This window comes from Ursus americanus, chromosome 18 (genome assembly GCF_024610735.1).
Source record: "Ursus americanus isolate L20-20 chromosome 18, mUrsAme1.1.p, whole genome shotgun sequence".
NCBI classification, from domain to species: Eukaryota; Metazoa; Chordata; class Mammalia; order Carnivora; family Ursidae; genus Ursus; species Ursus americanus.
In genome coordinates, this window is record NC_142144.1 from 3,725,542 (window position 1) to 3,743,399 (window position 17,858).

General features: G+C 58.5%; 1 protein-coding gene across 1 annotated transcript; it reads right to left on the reverse strand.

Moving 5' to 3' along the window:
- Positions 1–108: 108 nt before the first annotated feature.
- On the reverse strand, positions 109–17,623 carry GTF3C5 (general transcription factor IIIC subunit 5). Its single transcript, XM_045771118.2, has 11 exons — positions 17,178–17,623; positions 14,475–14,694; positions 12,999–13,197; positions 8,947–9,142; positions 7,740–7,844; positions 6,510–6,624; positions 5,620–5,763; positions 5,408–5,505; positions 4,357–4,439; positions 3,611–3,753; positions 109–2,724 (listed from the first exon to the last, which is right to left on the reverse strand). The coding sequence occupies exons 1-11, from the start codon at positions 17,337–17,339 to the stop codon at positions 2,567–2,569; spliced, it is 1,623 nt and encodes a 540-aa protein (XP_045627074.1). The 5' UTR covers positions 17,340–17,623; the 3' UTR covers positions 109–2,566.
- Positions 17,624–17,858: the final 235 nt, after the last annotated feature.

Here is a 17,858-nt window from a genome sequence, read left to right on the forward strand (position 1 = left end):
CCGGGAGTCCGAGTTGGCAGCTGCCCACAGACTCTTCCCTCCTCCAACCTCTGCCCCTTCCTCCAGGCTGGCCACACTCCAGGCAGTGTACCTGGGGCCAGGAGACAGCTGCTGTTTCCACTAGCCTCAGGCTGGGCCAAGGCCACACGGCAGGTCACACGTGTGCACACACACACACGCACACACACGGTGCAGGGACAGGTTGTCTTTCCCAGGGCTGGCTGCCCCTGATGCCCTGGTGCCGCAGTGCACCTGTGCGGGTCACTGCCTACCTGGGAGCAAAAGCAGATGGCACAGGGCAGAAGGTCGCCGGGCTGTCATTGGCTTGCCTGGGTGAACAGTGCCCTGCATTCTGGCTCACTGATCTACAAGGACTTGGTTCTGCCCTCAGAGAAATGGGCATGCTTGGTCTCCATGGCCCGCCTGCCAGCTCAACAGAGGGAGCTTGTAGGGCACTGAGCATGTGACTTCTGTGACACAGATGGCTGGGTGCCACTGGTCAGCCAGTGTGGTTGACCCTTGTTACCAAGGGCCCACCGGGCCTGCAATCTGAGCCAAGTGTGGGGACGCAGAGCCGCCCAGGTGATCCTGCCCTCGGGGTATGGGGGAGGCCTCACGTGCAGTACAAGTCCTGGGACGGGAAGACAAGAGGCTCAGGTGGACAAGGGAAAGGGGGAAGTGGGGCTCGGGCCCAGCCTCGAGGGCTTCCTTAAGGAAAAGGAAAAGCCAGGCTTTCTGGCCACATAAATGGGCCACACAAAGACCCTGGAGCAAAGCCAAGCAGAGATGGAGACCAACCGACAGCAGAAGGGACAGAGGCCAAGACAGAGTCAGAGAGAATGGGAGGGAGAAAACTGAGCACAGTAGGGGCGACAGCAAAAGCAGCCACTATTCTCTCCTGTGGCTGTGCAGGACTCTGGTCACCAGGGTTACTTATTAGAAAAGGTAGGCCACCAAGGACAAGGCCGGAGACTGGGCCTTAGAGTCCGGCTGCCCCTGGGGTCACGGCTCACCAAGGATGTTGAGGCCCCACTGCACAACGCTCTCCAGTGAGGGGGCGCACTCAGGAGCCAGGGACCAGTGGAGCCCCGTCAGGCCAACAGCTCTGCAGACTGGCGCCCCGGACGCAGGCCACAGCCCCGCTACCGGGGTGCCTGCTGCTGCCACCAAGCCTGCCTGCCTGCCTGCCTGCCAGATCCAAATCTTTTGGGACAGAGAGTGGACGAGAGGCTAGAGAAGGGGGGGAGGGGCGGGAGGGGTGGGCAGCTGTGGGAGGGAGGGAGGGAGGGAGGAAGGAAACCAGGAAGGCGCTGTGCAGGCCAGGCCGGGGCTCGTGCTCGCTCAGCGGGGCAGTGTGAGGATAAGGGCGGACAGAGCTTGAGGCCCCCGCCCCGCACAAGGACGGGGATTCGCTAACCCACGCCTTCTGTCCAGCTCTTCCGAGAACCTGCTCTACAGGAAGTTATACTGAATATGGGGGAGGCGACCCTTCCTGGTCCACAGCAGCAGGGAGCGGGGCCACCAGGGGCGGTCAGCCTGGCCAGCTCCCCCTCCACAAGACAGGTGGCCAGACTAGCCACTTCAGGCCAACTGTGAGCCACCGGGGCTCCTGATCTGTCCCCCGAGGGCATTCCCCAGGGGCCTGGGCAGACTGGGGCTTGCCTGAGGCATCGGACTTTAGAATTAATGTGACTCTGGGACCTGTCACCCTAGGTGGCCCAGTCTGCCAGCTGAGGAAGGGGGTGACCGGGCTCATCTCTGGCTCAGGCTGCTCTGCGGGACTGTGGCACAGTTGCCCCCGGTGTGGGTGAGAGTGTTCCCGAGGGAGGGCAGGCTCTGTCCCACCAGATGCCTACATGGTCTCTGGTTTCACAGCAGGCAGCTGAGACGCAACCAGGGCCTGTGTGCCCGCGAACTTCTCAAGAACACATCTAGAGCAGTAAGGGATGAGCGAGGCTGCAGGGCCTCTGGGACCTGGCGTCTGGGGTGCTCCCAGCTGCTCTCAGCCAACCTGCAAGAGGAAACTCTCCTCTGGCTCCCACACCCCAAGAGAGACACCGCTTTCTCCTCGGGAAAGTGTATTTGATAAGAACAACTCCAGCTAGGTCCTAAATGGATGGGACCCAAACCCAAGGACAGTCTTCACCCACCTGTGACCACGGCCCAGCTTCCGTGCTGGTCACCAGTCATCAGCTCCAAGGCGGGACCGCCCTTCCATGGCCACATCATCTCCACCCCCAGCTTCTGTTCTCAGCCAGAGAGAGGTGCTGGGCACCTGCTCAGCTGCTGGACCCTGGACTGGCTCATGGCTGCGTAAAGCCAGGTCACACCCTCTGGGGATGTCCCTAAGCACCCGGGGCAGAGGGCAGCCCCGCGCAGCAGATGTCACAGGCAGACGGGCAGGACCAGGGTCAGCAGCGCCCGGAGCCGGGCCCCCAGCTTTCCTCTGGTGGGGCTCCTAGGGCCGCTCTGGTTACTGTGGGCAGCACTGGGGAGCCACGGCTTGTCCCGGCTCCGTCACCAGTGTTGCATGATCAAGGAGGCCCGGCCTTGCAGTAGGGCTGTGTCACACGTAGTCCAGAATCTCTGTCTCCATCTCGTTGTCACTGCCATCAGATGGCTTGAAGTCCTCCTCCTCCTCTTCCTCGTCCTCCTCGTCTTCCCCGGACTCGAACGTCAGGGGCTCTTTCCCCCTGTCGGCCTTGGCCGGGCTGGAGAAGAGAGCTGGGGCCAGGAGACAAGGCCATGTGTATCCCAGCACAGGCTTCCTGCGTGGCCCCCAGACCAGCTACTGCTGGCCTCAGCCTGAGAGAGGTGCCGGCCAGCCCAGCGTCCAGACCAGCAGTCAGCTTGCAGGAGGCCTATTTACAATGATGGTGTCTGGGCTCAGGCCCTGGAGAAGCTGCCTGGGGAAGTGCAGGGCCGGGAGCCTGGCAGTCTACAGCCTAACAAGCACTTCAGGGAATACGGAAGCCAAGAGCTTTGATAACCACTTCCCCAAAGGAGGCTGGTGGCTTCATGGGTCCAAGGAACCCCAAGAGTGTATAGGACGTGCTGTGTGCTTTTTTCTGGGGAGAGGGTCCAGAGCCTCAAGCAGATTCTCAGATGGGGCCGTGTCCCAAAGGAGGCTGAGAGCCCCTACTCCCGCCAGCTCCGTGGAGTCTGGCGGGGTCCAGGAGGAAGCCGTGGGAGGGGCCCTCTCACTCACGCTTCCCCGGCCTCATCAGACACGCAGACCAGCAAGTGCTCCCCTTTCCTCACATCCCCCCACCACAGGCCAGTGGCCAGGGCTGCCTGGTCCTGGGAAAGGGCCAGGCCATGTGGGGTGACAGGCCCCCCCCCCCCAACTGCTGCCCCTGCTTTCCGGGGCAAGACAGGCCGGACATGCCCACCAACAGCTGGAAGGTGGTGGGCACAAAGCGGGCTGGTCTCCTGCCTTGGACCCCCAGGGCTGAGCGGCAGGACTCCCACCCAGGGAGAGGCAGGCAGCCTGGGGGATCTGGCCCCCGGAGGGACGATTCTACTTGGGTGTAATTTCTTAGGGAGCAGGGCCTTTAGGGATACTTGCTGTGTCCCAGAGCGAGGCCCCCTTCACCCCGAGCGCTCTCACCAGGCCTCTTGGAGCGGATGGTCTGCCGGATCATGAGGGACATCGTGTCCCTCAGGTCATCACTGGTCTTGGGGAGGCACCAGCCATCTCGCTCGGTGCAGCAATTCTCGGCCCCGTCATTGCGGTGAATGATCCTCTGCAACCTGGGGGGGGGGGGGTGTTTCAGGCCGCGGCTTCTGCCCACAGGTGCCCTAAGGGTCTGCAGAGGCGGGGCAGGGCCGGCGCTCAGACAGCCAGCACTGAGGCACCCCCACGGAAGCCGGCCCCTCCCAGCTGGGTCCTGACTGGTATGGTCCCCGCACCGAAGCTGCATACAACGTGGGGGGCGGCCACGCATCTTTCCTGCGAGAACCCTGGGCTCTCACCTGACTCAGCTGTGTCTAACGTGCTCCCGTCTCTTCCCATCCCAGCGCCCCCACACCCCCTTTTTAAACCTTGCTAAGAACAACTGGCTGGGAGGCTGCTAGGACTGTGGTGTCGGCTGGGAAACTCAGGTGATGTGTCCCGAGCCTCCAGGTGGCCGGAGGAGGAGGAGGGCCCAGCGTGGCGGCTCAGGGATGCAATGCAGGTGGACCCTGGAAACCGCTCCTGCAGGCCACGAGGCTGATGGAGGTGCCCCCAGCAGGTGCCCCATCCCAGGCAGGGCTTCCTGCCAAGCCCGATGCTGAGTGGAAGCGGCAGGGAATGCCTTGGTCCCGAGCCCCACCGTGCCCACCCTGGCGGTGTCAGGGCCCCTCGCTACGTACTCTTCCACATTCAAGTCACATAACTGGTAGAACATCTGTCGATAGGGTGGCAAGGCCCCCTCCCGGAAGACGTAGACCGAGTCCTGGGGAGAGGACGGGAGGGCGGGACAGTGAGTCAGAGCTCGGAGCTCTGCCTGGCCGGTCTGCACCTGGCGGGCCTGGCTCCTCCCCGCCCCCCGGATTCAGGGGGGCCAGGGGCAGGCGTGCAGAGGCTCCGACATCCCCGGGCCTGGGGCCACATGGTACGGCGTGGACTGTCACGCCAGCTTCGCGAGCCTTCTGCAGTCCGCCCTCATTCCTCACCACCTCCTACCAACAGGTCCTGTTCTGTGGCCCCACAAGCCGCCCACTGAGAAACAGGGTTTACCGAGTATCCGTTTTCTAGAGGTAGGGATGGTGGCCCGAGTGAGAGTGCTTGAGGGGAAAGATGGCCACTGAGGTGAAGACGTGGCTGCCCTCATGAGAAGAGGACGCCGACGGCACCTGTCTCTGTGCCCCCCGTGCCCCCCACCACGAGGCAGCCGAGCCAGGGCTGGGGGTGCAGCTGGCAGCAGCCTGGGCGGGTAGAAGGCCCATAGACTCCCACCATCGGGTGTGCTGAGGACCCCCGCGAGCCCGTGAGGGGTCCTGGGCTCTTGGCTATGAGCACCCCGGCTGCCCACACCGGGGGGGGGTCTGCCACAGCTCAGCACGCACGCCCCCACTCAGCCCATCTGGGCAGCGGCCACGGGCTCACAAAAGGCAGCCACGCACAGTTGCTAGTGTCGCCTATCCCTCCCTGAGACATGCCCAGACGGCCCTCAGTGCCCGCAGCGCTGGGCGGGTGACACTGAACTCTCACCATGCTTCCCAAGGCCGTCCTGGAAGCCGGGAGTCATGCAAAGGCACCGGTGGGCAGAGCGGCCTGTCAGAGCCCTTCCCGGTGGCCCAGACCGGGGACTCGGGGAGCGCGTGTGCGCCCAGCCTGCACGAGGGAGGTGCCTCCTCTCCACGGTCCACTGCGCCCTCAATCGGGGGGTGGCTGCTCTGCTTTGGGGACCGGGGCACCCACCTTGAGCTTGTACTTGTTGGAGGTCGATTTCCGTGTGCTGGCCATCCCCGATGGGCCCAGGCCCTGCTTCAGGTCGTGCATGGTGACGAGCGGGCTGGCTGCAAGGGGACAGCGCAGTACTTTGGAATATAGGGGAACGTTTCTCCCCGACCCCTCCCCGGCACGCTGGCCGCTTGGGAAGCCCCACCGTACCCCAGAGTCCAGATGCCCACCTTCCTCGGCGTCTCTGTGAGGGCAAATCAGCCGTGGCCCGCAGGGCGCGCAGAGGCACTTACGCATCTTCTTGACAGTGATGGGAAGGCTGTAGTTATAGGTGCTGCGCTTGGCCTTGACAGGCATGTCACTCGGGGCATAACCTGCAGACGAGGAAGGGCGTGTCGGGTGCAAGTGGGCGCAGAGCCCCTTCTGGCGAACAGAACTGACTTTGCGCTCAGTGCACCAGGGGTTCGCTGGGGCCAGCTCCTGAGAAAGGGACGCCAGGCCCCTGTGCACCAGGCACCAGCAACCACCATTCCAGCGCCAACCACACAGGACTGCGTGCAGCGGCTCACTGCAGGCCCGGGGACCGCACGCTTACTGGGTGCCTGGCCCCCACCTCAGGAACCGGAAGTAAGCGGAATAACCGAGTGGATGAGTAACGGGTTCAGCAGCTCGAGGGCCAACGGTGGAGCCAGGACTCAAGCTGGGACCTTCATTTCTATGCTATTCTGCAAAGATCTTACCAAGGAGCAAAGAAAGCCTTTTTTAAAAAAAATTTAATTTAACTTATTTTATTTATATTATTATTATTTTTAAAGATTTTATTTATTTATTTGACAGAGAGAGAGAGACAGCCAGTGAGAGAGGCAACACCAGCAGGGGGAGTGGGAGAAGAAGAACCAGGCTCCCAGGAGAGCAGGGAGCTCGATGTAGGGCTCGATCCCAGGACCCTGGGATCATACCCTGAGCCAAAGGCAGACGCTTAACGACTGAGCCACCCAGGCGCCCCAAGAAAGGCTTTTTTATCTTCACCACGTGGATACATTCTTATTACGAAAGAGAATGCCAGCAGAAGAAAGATATTAAGAGAAAGCTAGAAAGGCAAGGTTTTAGTAATTTTTACCATATTTCATTCCACAACGGATTCGGAAATCAAGGACTTGATAAATCTTGGCATCTGGGTTTTTTCGGGGATCATACCCATATCGGATCCACAGGCTTCTCCAGGGACCTGTTATCTGGAGACCAAAGATGGGAGTATGAAGTGGGGCCAAGGCTGGTCCCTGGCTCCCTCAGAGATGCAGGCCCAGGCCGGGGCAGCTGAACACACTGAGAGTTGGCGGACACAGCTCTGGAACCCCACCCTGGCTCTGTTGTGTGTGGCTCTGTCACCTTGGGCAGGTCGTCTGGCCTTTCTGAGCCTTGGTCTTCCTGCTGGAGGTGACAGGAGCCCCTTTCCCGTCGCTTCTGTGAGGATTACATGAGATGATGCCCTGGGAGCCCTTACCACTCCACCTGGCACACAGGACGTGCCCAGTGCATGTTTCTGCCACCCCAACAAGCAGTACTTCTAAAGTCCTTAGGTCTAGAAAGCCAATGCTAAAAGACAAAGAGCGGCTCTCTGAAGTCTGGGGTCTAAGCACAGGAGGGATGAGCCTTCCTTGTGCTCCACTTGTCATCACCGTCATGGTCACATCTCAGGCTTGCCTCGCCAGGGCTCCACGTAGGGACCCTTGGCAGGTAGGATGCCTTCCTCCAGCACCTTTGGGAACCGTGGTAATGATACCCCATCCCCAGGCCCTCCTGGACTGAGCCCAAGGTGGACCTACCCCTCCCACCCCCACCCCTACTCAACCCAGGCAGAATGAGCCAAGGCTGGTAGACCTGTGGTTAGGGGGCCTGGGCTCTGCGCCAAACAGGCTGGGGTCCCAAGTGGCTCTGTCACGTGCTGGCTAGAGGACCTTGGCACATCGAGTCACCTCTCTGAGCCTGGCTCTGCCTCAGAGGTAAGAAGGGAATTCTGCTGCCACCGCCCAGGGAAGAAAAAAAGGATATAATAGGTACACAGCACTTAATCCAGCATCTGGTCCTTAGAACGTTCTCAATACAAGAGCATTTAAAAACGTATAATCCCTTTATTTAAAAGTACATAATTACTCTTTACTCCTAAAATCATCCCAGTATAGCTACCGTTACTAGGAGATGGTGGAGGGACTTCCTGGGGCTATAATGAGCTGCCCGCGGTGCCCAGGGTGCCCGAGGGCACTTGCTCTGGCTGTAGCTCTGAGAGATCGTATCAGTGATCAGGGCGACCCTGGTGGGAACGAAGGCGAGAGGCTGGGCAGGCACTCACCATGTAATAGGCCATGAAGGGCAGCAAGACCTTGAGCTTGTCAGGGTGGACGCTGATGTTGGCCTTGACGGCGTTTCGTGACCAGATGGGACGGATTTCAAACAGCTGGGGGGTCAAGGCAGAGACTGAAATGAGCACCAGCAGCTTCCCGCCTGCCTGGCTCAGACTCTCCAGCATGGTCTGGTCCCCAGCAGACCCTTCGGGAGAGGAGCTGGAGAGCAGCTGGAGAGCAGGGGCTGACCAGGCAAGGGGCAGCCTCTAGGAACGGCTGCACCGACTGCACACCACACCCAGCCTGTGTGCCTGAAATGACCACGAGGGACATGGTCTCTGTCCTCATGCAGCTCACAGGACGGTGGGGGAGGCAGACGACCAAAGGAGCCAGAGCAGGGCCAAGAGGGGAACATGCCAGAGTTCTGGGACCCCGAGCCCCAACCTAGAGGGTGGAGCCTCAGTTGGGACGTCGTGAAGGCTGAAGAGGATGGCCTGGCCCAAGGGAGAACTGTACCAGGCCAGTGTGGCTGGAGCGCTTGCGCGGGCTGGGGATTGGGCTGTGTCTGGAGGACTAGCAGGGCCCTCGGATAGTGGTCCCCCATGGTTCCCCTCCAGTGACCAGTGATTGCTGAGGCCAGTCAGGTGTCCATACAGTCTCTTTAAGAAATAAACCCCGCAAGGAAACAGTCTGCTTCAGCAAGGGCAGAGGTAAGCCTCCGTCAGCAGCAGGGTGGCCTCCCCGAGAACCTGCCATCCATGCCCGGGAAGGCATGAGCAACAGAGGCCCCGCTGACTCCTCCCAGGACCTGCCAGCCAGGGTGCAGGCGGAAGGCCGCTCTGTCCCCTGCAGCACTAACGGGGATGAAGCATCAGGGGGCACACAGTAGGTGCTCCATCTGCTTTCTTGCCACTAGTGATGGATAAATGAAAGCTTCTTGAACCCCAGAGCTCCACTGTGAAGTCACGAGCAGACAACGCAACAACTGCTTACCACCCCTAAGAGACCTCTCAAGAAAATTCTAAGGAGTATTTTCAACCTTGGGAATGTAGGGCTTATCTTGGCGTGGCTTTGAGATGTGACATCTGGAGATGATACGTTCCCATATGCTGATGAACCAGTTTTAAAAAGTCAGTAGAGCCATGGGCAAAACGAGGGAAGGGCCCAGGTGGGTAAACGGGAGGTGGTCAGTGCAGAAGCGAGCCCCGAGCTCACCTTCCTCAGCTCCTCCTCCACCTTCCGGTCCATGGGGTTGGTGGAGATTTTCCTCCACGTCTGGACTGCGGCCTCCAGCGGCTGCGTGGGCACCTCGTCCTCCTCAAAGTTGACAAAGATGGCGTTGTGGGGGCGCCGGGCCCTGCTCAGGCCAATCAGGTTCTCTCCTGAGACGGGGGGATTGTTGTAGCCTTCCCTGGGGCAGAGAGAGCTGCGGTGGGCTGGAGCACCAAGAGGACCCCAGGCACGGGCCTGCCGGACCAAGCAGGGAGCCCGCCAGCTGGTGACGCCAGCAGCCCACGTGGGGGTGCCTCTCCCTGGAATCTGTGTTACGGGTTGGGGGAGAATCTCAGCACCTGTGTTCTCAGGCTGACAGCCGGGCAGGAGCAGGGGCAGCGACTGCTGCAGAGAGCTCAGAGAGGCCCCGGGGCCCGCAGCTCGGAAGCCGGGGGAAGCCGAAAGTGGTGCGGTCTCACAACCGCATCGAGTCACGCACAGCACCCGACAGCCCGTGGAAAACGGAAAACCGTCAGGCAGGAGTGGGGCGGGCAGGTCAGCCACACAGGACACGCTTGGACAGCTGTCAGGCAACGCCTACACTTACTGACTTCTACGATTCACTTCCTTAGCCGTCAAAACAATCCCACGAGGAAGGAACCAATTTCCTACGGAGTAACTGACAACAGCCAGAGACCTACCTAGAGTCAGAGCTTGGAAGGACAGAGCTGGAACTCCGGGCCCCATGAACCCTGTCCTGCCACCCTCTGACGGAGCACGTTTGGCCCAGAAGCATCAGGATGACAGCTGGGTGAAGGGAAAATGGACATTACTGAACAGCACTGTCCTATAGCACGGGGGTCAGAAGTGAGGGTTCTAGCACCAGCTATGGTCAAGCCTCTCTCTGTTGGCACCGGGCCAAGATGCTCAGGCGATTACCTCATTAAGGTAGGATGTTGGGGGCACTTGGGGGGCTCAGTTGTTGAAGCCTCTGCCTTCGGCTCAGGTCATGATCTCAGGGTCCTGGGATCGAGCCCAGCATCAGGGCTCTCCTCTCACTGGGGAGTCTGCTTCTCCCTCTGCCCCTCCCCCAGCTCGTGCCCCTCACCCTCAAATATGTAAATAAAAAACCTTAAAAAAAGAAAAAAAGCTTGGCTGTCAGGAATGTCAAGCCCATACTAAGGGGAGAACAGTCTCAAGAAGCCCACCAGCCATCATGAGCTTCAACGATTATCACCACTCGGCCAATTTCATTTCACCCGCACACCACTCCAAACCCACGAAATTATTTTGAAATACATTTTTTTATCTTTTTTTTAAAAAAAGGATTTTTAAAAAGATTTATTTATTTTAGCTGGGGAGGAGAGAGGGAGAGGGAGAGGGAGTCTTAAGCAGACTCCATGCTAGCGAGAGCCTGACCTGGGGCTCGATCTCATGACCCTGAGATCAAGACCTGAGATGAAACCAAGTCAGAGGCTTAACCGACTGAGCCACCCATGCACCCCTTGAAATACATTTTAAATTATGTCCCGGATATCACACATTTTCATTCAGGTGATTATTACCTTTTATTTATTTTATTCTATTTGGGGGGGAGGGCAGAAGGGGTGGGAGAAAGAGAGCCTTAAGCAGGCTCCACAGCAATCTTGAGCCAAAGCAGGGCTTGATCTCATGACCCTGAGATCATGACTTGAGCTGAAATCAATGGCCAGACACTTAACCAAATGAGCCACCCAAGACCAGCCAGGTGACTTACCTAAGTTTGTTTCCATTCTACCTTAATTTTCTACACAAGTAGAAACCATCTGCGTATTGACAAAGGACACACAGGAAAACAAAATTACAAAGACGACAGCAAGCCTGAGCCTCTTTTATAGAGTGCATTAGAAACCATCCCGAACAAGTGTCATATTACTGTCTTTAAAGACATCCCCCAAGACCCTGAACACCCCCAAGAGGGAAGGCCCCAATGGCTCACTCCAGCCTGGGCAGCCCACCGCCAGGGCCTGTCACCACAGGGAAAGGGCTCCTTGGCCGCCTCGCTGACTTCCCTACTAACTTCCTGAAGGAGGAGGGACCCCTGTGAGGCCAGCCTCCAAGCCTCTCCTCTGCCCACGGTCTTGCAGGAATCTCGGCTTCCCTGGACCCGTGGAGGGTCAGCAAGGCTGCGGCCTGGCCTCCCCGCCAGCCCGGTACACCCAGGAAGGCCAGTGGCGCAGGAAAATCAATAGTGGCCCTGGGAAAAAACGCAGGTTCTTTCCATCTGCTGGAACATCCATAAACCACATGGGGAGGATAAAGGGCCTGGGGTCCAAGGGCAGCTGCCCTGCCTCCCTCGCCCTTCTCCCAGAGGCTGGGGAACAGCTGCCTACGGGCCCCACAGGACAGAGGGGTGACTCAGCCGCTCCAGCCCGTGCCCAGGCCGAGCGGTGCGGAGAGGTCTAGTTTCCCTTATGTACTTTTGTGTCTGTTTCTGACTCTGAGGGGAAATGCTTGTGGGGGAAATAATTAAAGCATTTCAGAAATATGCAAATCGTCTCTCCCCCACCTGAAACTCCTGAGGCGAGTACTACACACAGAAAAAGCCGTCACCGCTCCCGGAGGGCTCCGGCTGGGAGGGGTGCGGCCCGACACCTTCTGCTTACACAGTTGTTCTATACGGCCCTGGAACCACCCCTGCTCCTGTGGTCAGAAAGGGCTGGGGAGGGGGCCGTAGATTCAACAGGCCGGAGCACAGCGAATGGAAGCTGCTGGGAGGCCCGCTTTCGGCTGGGGAAATTGAGGGAGGACCGGCACCGGCAGGCGCGGGGGAAGCCGGTATGCTCGCTCGCCCCGGCAAGAGCGCGGCAGGTTCATGTGAGAACACAAGTCCTTCCCGTGGGAGGCACGCAGACTGCTTTCTCGAGGGCGCTCTGGGAGGCTGGGGCCGGGCCAGGCGCAGCCAGCGGCGGGCGGCACAGCTGGGCCTCCGCGGGAGCGCTCGCTCTACTTCGGGCTGTGTTTGGAACGCTCCGTATTTTTTTAGGGGAAGAGAACTATACACTTTCCTTCTCCTTAGGATCAAATCTAAGCCCCCCACCATGGTCTATGAGACCCTCACCCCTACCGCTCTCCCAGGCTCCCTCTGCAACCCCTCCTTCACAGGCACCAGTCCCCAGGTCTAGGATGTTCTCCCTGGATCTTCACCTGCCCGGCTCTGTCATCATTCAGGTCTGTCTCAAATGTCAGCCCCTCTGACGGCCCTGAGCCCTTACCCACTCATTGCCCCTTATTACCTGCACCCCTTTTGTCTCCTCTAAGACGCGCATCTGGCCACAGGCCCATCGGTCGCTCATGGTCCACCCGTGCTCCATCCACTCCCCACCACCCAGCGTGGACCTCATCTGTTCTCTGCTGGCGCAGGGCTCTAAGAAGTGCCCCGGGCTAAGACCCGCAGTCGGCGCTTGTGGATGAAAACATTTACTGAGGAAAGAGAACATTTTTCATCCTCTCACCCCTCTACAGATAACTGTTCTGGGCCCCATCTTCCAGATTTTTCTAGATTTCTATGTCATAATTTATTATTATACCATAGAATGTGCTCCTACACCTGCCTCTTTCATAGAGCAAGGTACCCTGGGCGAGCGCCACATCAGCCCACGAGCCTGCTCTCCCACACGCTGCACGGTGTTCCCGGCCTAGAGGGCTGTAAACTCATTAGCCACATCCCAATTAATGGATGAATCACTTGTTTATTCTAAGAACTCTGCCAGACACTCACCGTTCTAAGTATTTCAACGTGCATGCTTTTGGGCATGAGTCTTCCACGGCTTAAGGTGACATCCTGAGTCCCTCCCTGTGGCGTGGGAGCTCTGAGCAAGGTCTACGTCACCAGTTACGCTGCCTCTGGAGGCACTGGAGGCACTGGAGCCACGGGCTTGCAAAGCCAGCAGTGCCGACTGCCTGACTCGGGAGTAGCAGAGTGGAGCCTGGGACCCAGGCCCTCTGACCACAGGGCCCTGGCTCTGAACCCTGACGCTGCAGGGGCTGGGGTGGGGGGCAGGGGACGGGCTTACCGGTGCTGCGTCTCTGGTCGATAGAAATAGTCCACTGGGGTGTCCAGCCGAGAGAAGATGGGTGGGGGGATGTAGAGCGGCAGCTCTTGGTGGAAGAAGCTCTCCTTCTCAGGCCTGAGCATGAGCACTTTGTCGTACATGGACATGTGCCTGCCGCCGGCCTCCGTGTGCACCGCCAAGTACTGGAAGTCGGACATTCCTGGAAAGAGAGGCGGCCAGATGGCGGACTCCCGACTACACCCTCCGGGGACGGGCAGCTGCTGCACATCGACGCCCCACGTCCTCGGATGTGCCGAGGGAGCCGTGCAGCGGCTGCTGCCGGGCCATGGTGGGGGAGCCGCAACAGCACCGTCTGAAACACTTCTGTGCACGCGACTCCGCGCACTTGGGAGTCTCCCGGAGGGGCTGGGCTGCGGGGGCGATGCGGTGCGTGAGGGTCCAGGCTAGGTCAGTGCTTCCTGAAATGCAGAGTGCACACGACTCACCCGGGACCCAGCGAAAGACTGTGGGATGCTGTGCCTCAGACAGGCCCCAGGGCGGGGTGTGGGCCCAAGCAGACAGATGGAACACGTATCCCTGGAAAACCTCACCCCTGGAAGGACGGTCCTCTTTGGGGAGCACCGCACGCCACCAGAACGACCGACATTCCAAATGCCCCGCGCAGGGATCCCAGGTCCTGGTTCCGTCCCTCTGAGCCTTCCAGCCCCCCTTCTCCATGTGTGCTCTCTGCAGATTCTCTCAGAACTGCAGCTGACGCCGTGCGCTAAGGTGCACTAGTCATCTGCCAAGTGCCTCCTGCGTGCGAGAACCGGCCCTTGAACAGCATCCCCGGGCCCGACCCTTCACAAGGGCCTGAGGAACCCAGGGTCCCACACTGTACGACAAGAGCCCGAGGCTGAGGGAAGCTGAGCACCGACCCAAACAAACTGGCTCTTCATTACTCGCCTGCCCCACCCCAGCCCACCCCTGACCACCTCCTCACTGGGGTTCCCTGTAGGTAGCAAACTGATTGAGGACCACGGGAGACACCCAACTGGCTAAGAGTTCAAAGAAACGTGAGGTCTCAAGGGGCTGAGGTGACCTGGGAAGTCTTCAGAGGAAAGGCAAGACCAGCACCAGTCCAGACTTAGAGAAAGTTCCAAAACACTGAGGGTCAAAAATCGGAGACCTGCTAACCAGTTTTAATTGGCCCCACATAATAGCCTTAAAAATTAGGGGATTACTCATAGAACGTCGGCTTTTCTTAAGAATGCAGAAGATGGAGCAGCAATGAGCCCATAGTCCGTTGAGAGCTGTTGCAGGGAGGGAGGAACGTGTGCCTCTGGGACAGGGCCTGCGCTGTCCTGCTCGGCTCATGTCCCGCCCCTCATTCCTGGGCATAGGCTGGCCCCCTTCACGGTGTGGACGACCCACACAGCACCTGCAGGAATGTGGACACAGGTCCTAACATAACCCAACGCACTAAGTTGCAGTTACCTTGAAACTTGTAAACGGTGGAGATGATGCCAAGTGTCTCTATGTCAAATGTGACCTTAGGGTGGGCCTCAGGCCCCGGCACCTCCCTTGGCCGCCTGGTCTTCCTCCTGATCCGGAGCAGCAGGCTGCTGGTACTGAAGCGGTTGGCGCACACAGGGTGGCAGTAAGGGTCCTTGGGCCGGAAGTACAGCTCCAGCCTCTTGGTGGGGTCTGCGTAGATCTGTGGTGAGGCCACGGAAGACAGTGAGGCAGTGAGCAGCTAAGCAGCTGGCAGAGAACCGCCCCTCGCTCAACAACAGCCTGACGGTGACCCAGCTGACAAGGCGCGGGCCAGGGGGCTCGTGGTTCATTCTGAGCTTTTAATTCTCAAAAGACCCATTTTTTGAACCCAAGTATCTTAGTTTTTATCTAGTAGAGAACATGAGGATAGTCTCTTCCTTCTAAAAGGCTGGAAAGCTGGGGACGATACCTGCCAGGTACGTAGAGCCCCTCTCCCTCAGGTGCCCGTTCAGTGCGGGGAATCATGTGCCTCCCTGGCAACGCTCCATGGTGTGCTTCTCACCCCCGAATGAGAACTGACCCTGGCAGGGTGGAGTGGCTTGTCTTGACCCTCCCACCCTAGGCACTACCTGCTCCAAAGGGTCTTGCTATTCGGTCTCACGTGCAAATGTTTCTAGGTCCCAAGGAAATGAAATCAATTAGTAACAAGCACTTTGGCTCTGGCTAGCTGTCACTTATCCTTTCCAAGCCTTGGTTCCTTCTTAAAATGGAGATATGAACAGTACCTACTCACGGAATTGTTACAATGATTAAATGAATCGTTGAATCATTGAATATGCAACACGCTTAGTCTGGTGTCTTAACTCGTGGCAAACACTACATGTGTCGCCCACCCGTGAGTGCTTGCCCCACAAAGGATAGGAGGGACACAGTAAGTGTCAGCTGGGTGCACATGAAAGCTCCAACAAGGCTCACTGGGCCAAGAGCATCTGCCGTGTAGCTTGCTGGCTCCCCAAAACTAAGGACACAGTCTGGCCCTTCGGAGGTGCTCAGGAAACATCGAGGGAAAGAAGGTTAAAAGGAGCCCGAACCTTCAGGAATCCCTTCTTACAAGACATGGATCTACGAGACTGTGAGTCTGGGAATAAACCCAGCCGTGGGCCTGGCAGAGACAGTGCACAAGCTGCATGAAAGGGACGAATCAATGGCCAGTCTCTTCCAAAAGGCTCACACTGTAGTCGGGTACAAATATCCCTGGGGTTAGTGAGAGCGGGGTCCTGTCAATGTCCAGGTAAAGTGAGTCAGTCAGGATAAAAGAACACAGCACGACTAACTGGGTCTCTATGGCATCCTGTGCTTAATGATGGGTTTTCAATATTCATTAAGCATGAGGAAGCAGCAGGTAAGAATTCAGACTTTAGAGGGGAGACATGCATGAGTTCAAATCCCCACTGTACCATGTGGGCGTTTCTTTGACCCAACTTTTCCTGCCTGAGTCTTTAGGTAAAAAGGGAATAATGGTACCTAACTCACTAGATTGTTATTAGGATTCAGTCATGCATTTGACAAATATTTTGGAAGAAGGCACTATTATGGATGTTAGGACTGTAGGAGTGAACAAGAGAGACCAGGTCCTGCTCTCGTGGAGTTTAGTCTCAGAGCCAAGAGGCCAAGACAGACAATAAAATGTGTTAAAACATAATTTCAGATTGGAATTAACAGGTCAGGGTGCCTGGGTGGTTCAGTTGGTTAAGAATCTGCCTTTGGCTCAGGTCATGATCCCAGAGGTCCTGGGATGGAGCCCCACTGGGAGCTCCCTGTTCAGTGGGGAGCATGCTTCCACCTCTCCCCTGCCCCCCCCCATGTGCGCTCTCACTCAAATTTTTTTTTTAAAAAAAGGGAATTAACAGGTCGAGCAGGCAGAGACGAACTACTAGAGGCCACTTTGATTAGTGCAGAGGAGTCTCTACAGAAGAGACGTTTCAAGACCTGGTGCGTGTAAATCACTTCCCCCGAGCCTTGCACCAGGTAAGAAGTCATCCTAGCTCCCTCATTTTCCGGGAGACCTTGAACAAACTGCCTCGGTTTGCTAGTAAAATGCGGACAATGTCACTTGCTACCTAGCAGGGTTCTAATGAGGATGGAATGTAAGTAAAGCACCTGGTACCACCCTTATCTTTTTTAAAGATTTTTTATGTACGTATGTATGTATGTATGTACAAGCAAGGGGAGCAGCAGGCAGAGGGAGAGAGAGAAACATACTCCCCGCTGAGCAGGGAGCCCAACGCAGGCGCCCCCCATTACCACCTTTAACCCCAACAACACAACACCTGGTCCCCTCTCCTGTTAGGCAACGATTCCTAACCTCCCGCGTTTGGGTCTTTTCCTCTGCGAATGAGGAAATGGCAGCACAGCACGATGGGAGGGGGGGCGCGGCTCCCCGGATCGCCGGAGGAGGGGATGGAAAGGACACCCCGCCCCTCTCTGGGTCTCCACTACAGCCTTTTCCCACTGCTTCCAGGCAAAAGCTGTCCTCCCCCGCGCAGGAGGCAAGTCCCCGCCCACCGGCCGCCCCAGCGCCCGCCCCGTGTTCCGTTGCCAAGGAAACCACACTTCCCCAGGTAGTCCCGCCCCTCCGGCCGAGGTCCCGAGACTCGGTCTCGCCTACGGTCCCGGCCACTCCCCCCCCGTCCGGCTCCTCACCCGGGAAACGCCCTCTTCGCCGCCCAGAGTCCGCAGCATCTTGGACACGTCGCGCACCACGCCTGGATACTCCACGCACACCATGCGCCGCTCGCGCCGCAGGTCTAGGGGGATCGCGACCCCCGGCCCCGCGTCCGCCCCCGCCGTCGCTGCCGCCGCCATCCCTGCCCGTCTGGCCCGGCCTGGTGCGGTCCGTTCCCGCGCGCGCTCCTAGGGGCCTCGCCGCAATGGTTCCGCGAAAGAATCGTTCCGGGCTCCTTCGCCGCTCGAGACTCTACATCCCTGGGCTCAGCGAGACTCGAGGCCTCTGAAAGCAAAGGCCCGAGTCTAGGCCTCCAGGCTTCGGGGTGAAGGACCGCCTGGTCCTCGATTTGGGGTTTAAAGAGAAGAGGGTAGCCCAAGGGCCGGGGCAAGGGCTTGTCACTCCTAGCAACCCTCTAGGGACCCGAAGGACTGTGAGACACCGCCCAGTTCTCGATTTCAACCAATGAAAACCCGAGGGCCCACGAAGCATTAGGGGGAATCCGGCTTTCACCTCTTCTCTCTAGACTCATAGGTTTCAGCCAATGAGAAAGCAGAACTGGGCCGGGTCCCCGCCCCTTCCTAGGACTCCTTCCAATGACGGCTCGGGGGCGGGCTCGAGGTACACTTCCGGCGCGCCTTCCGGCGAGGGACGGTCCT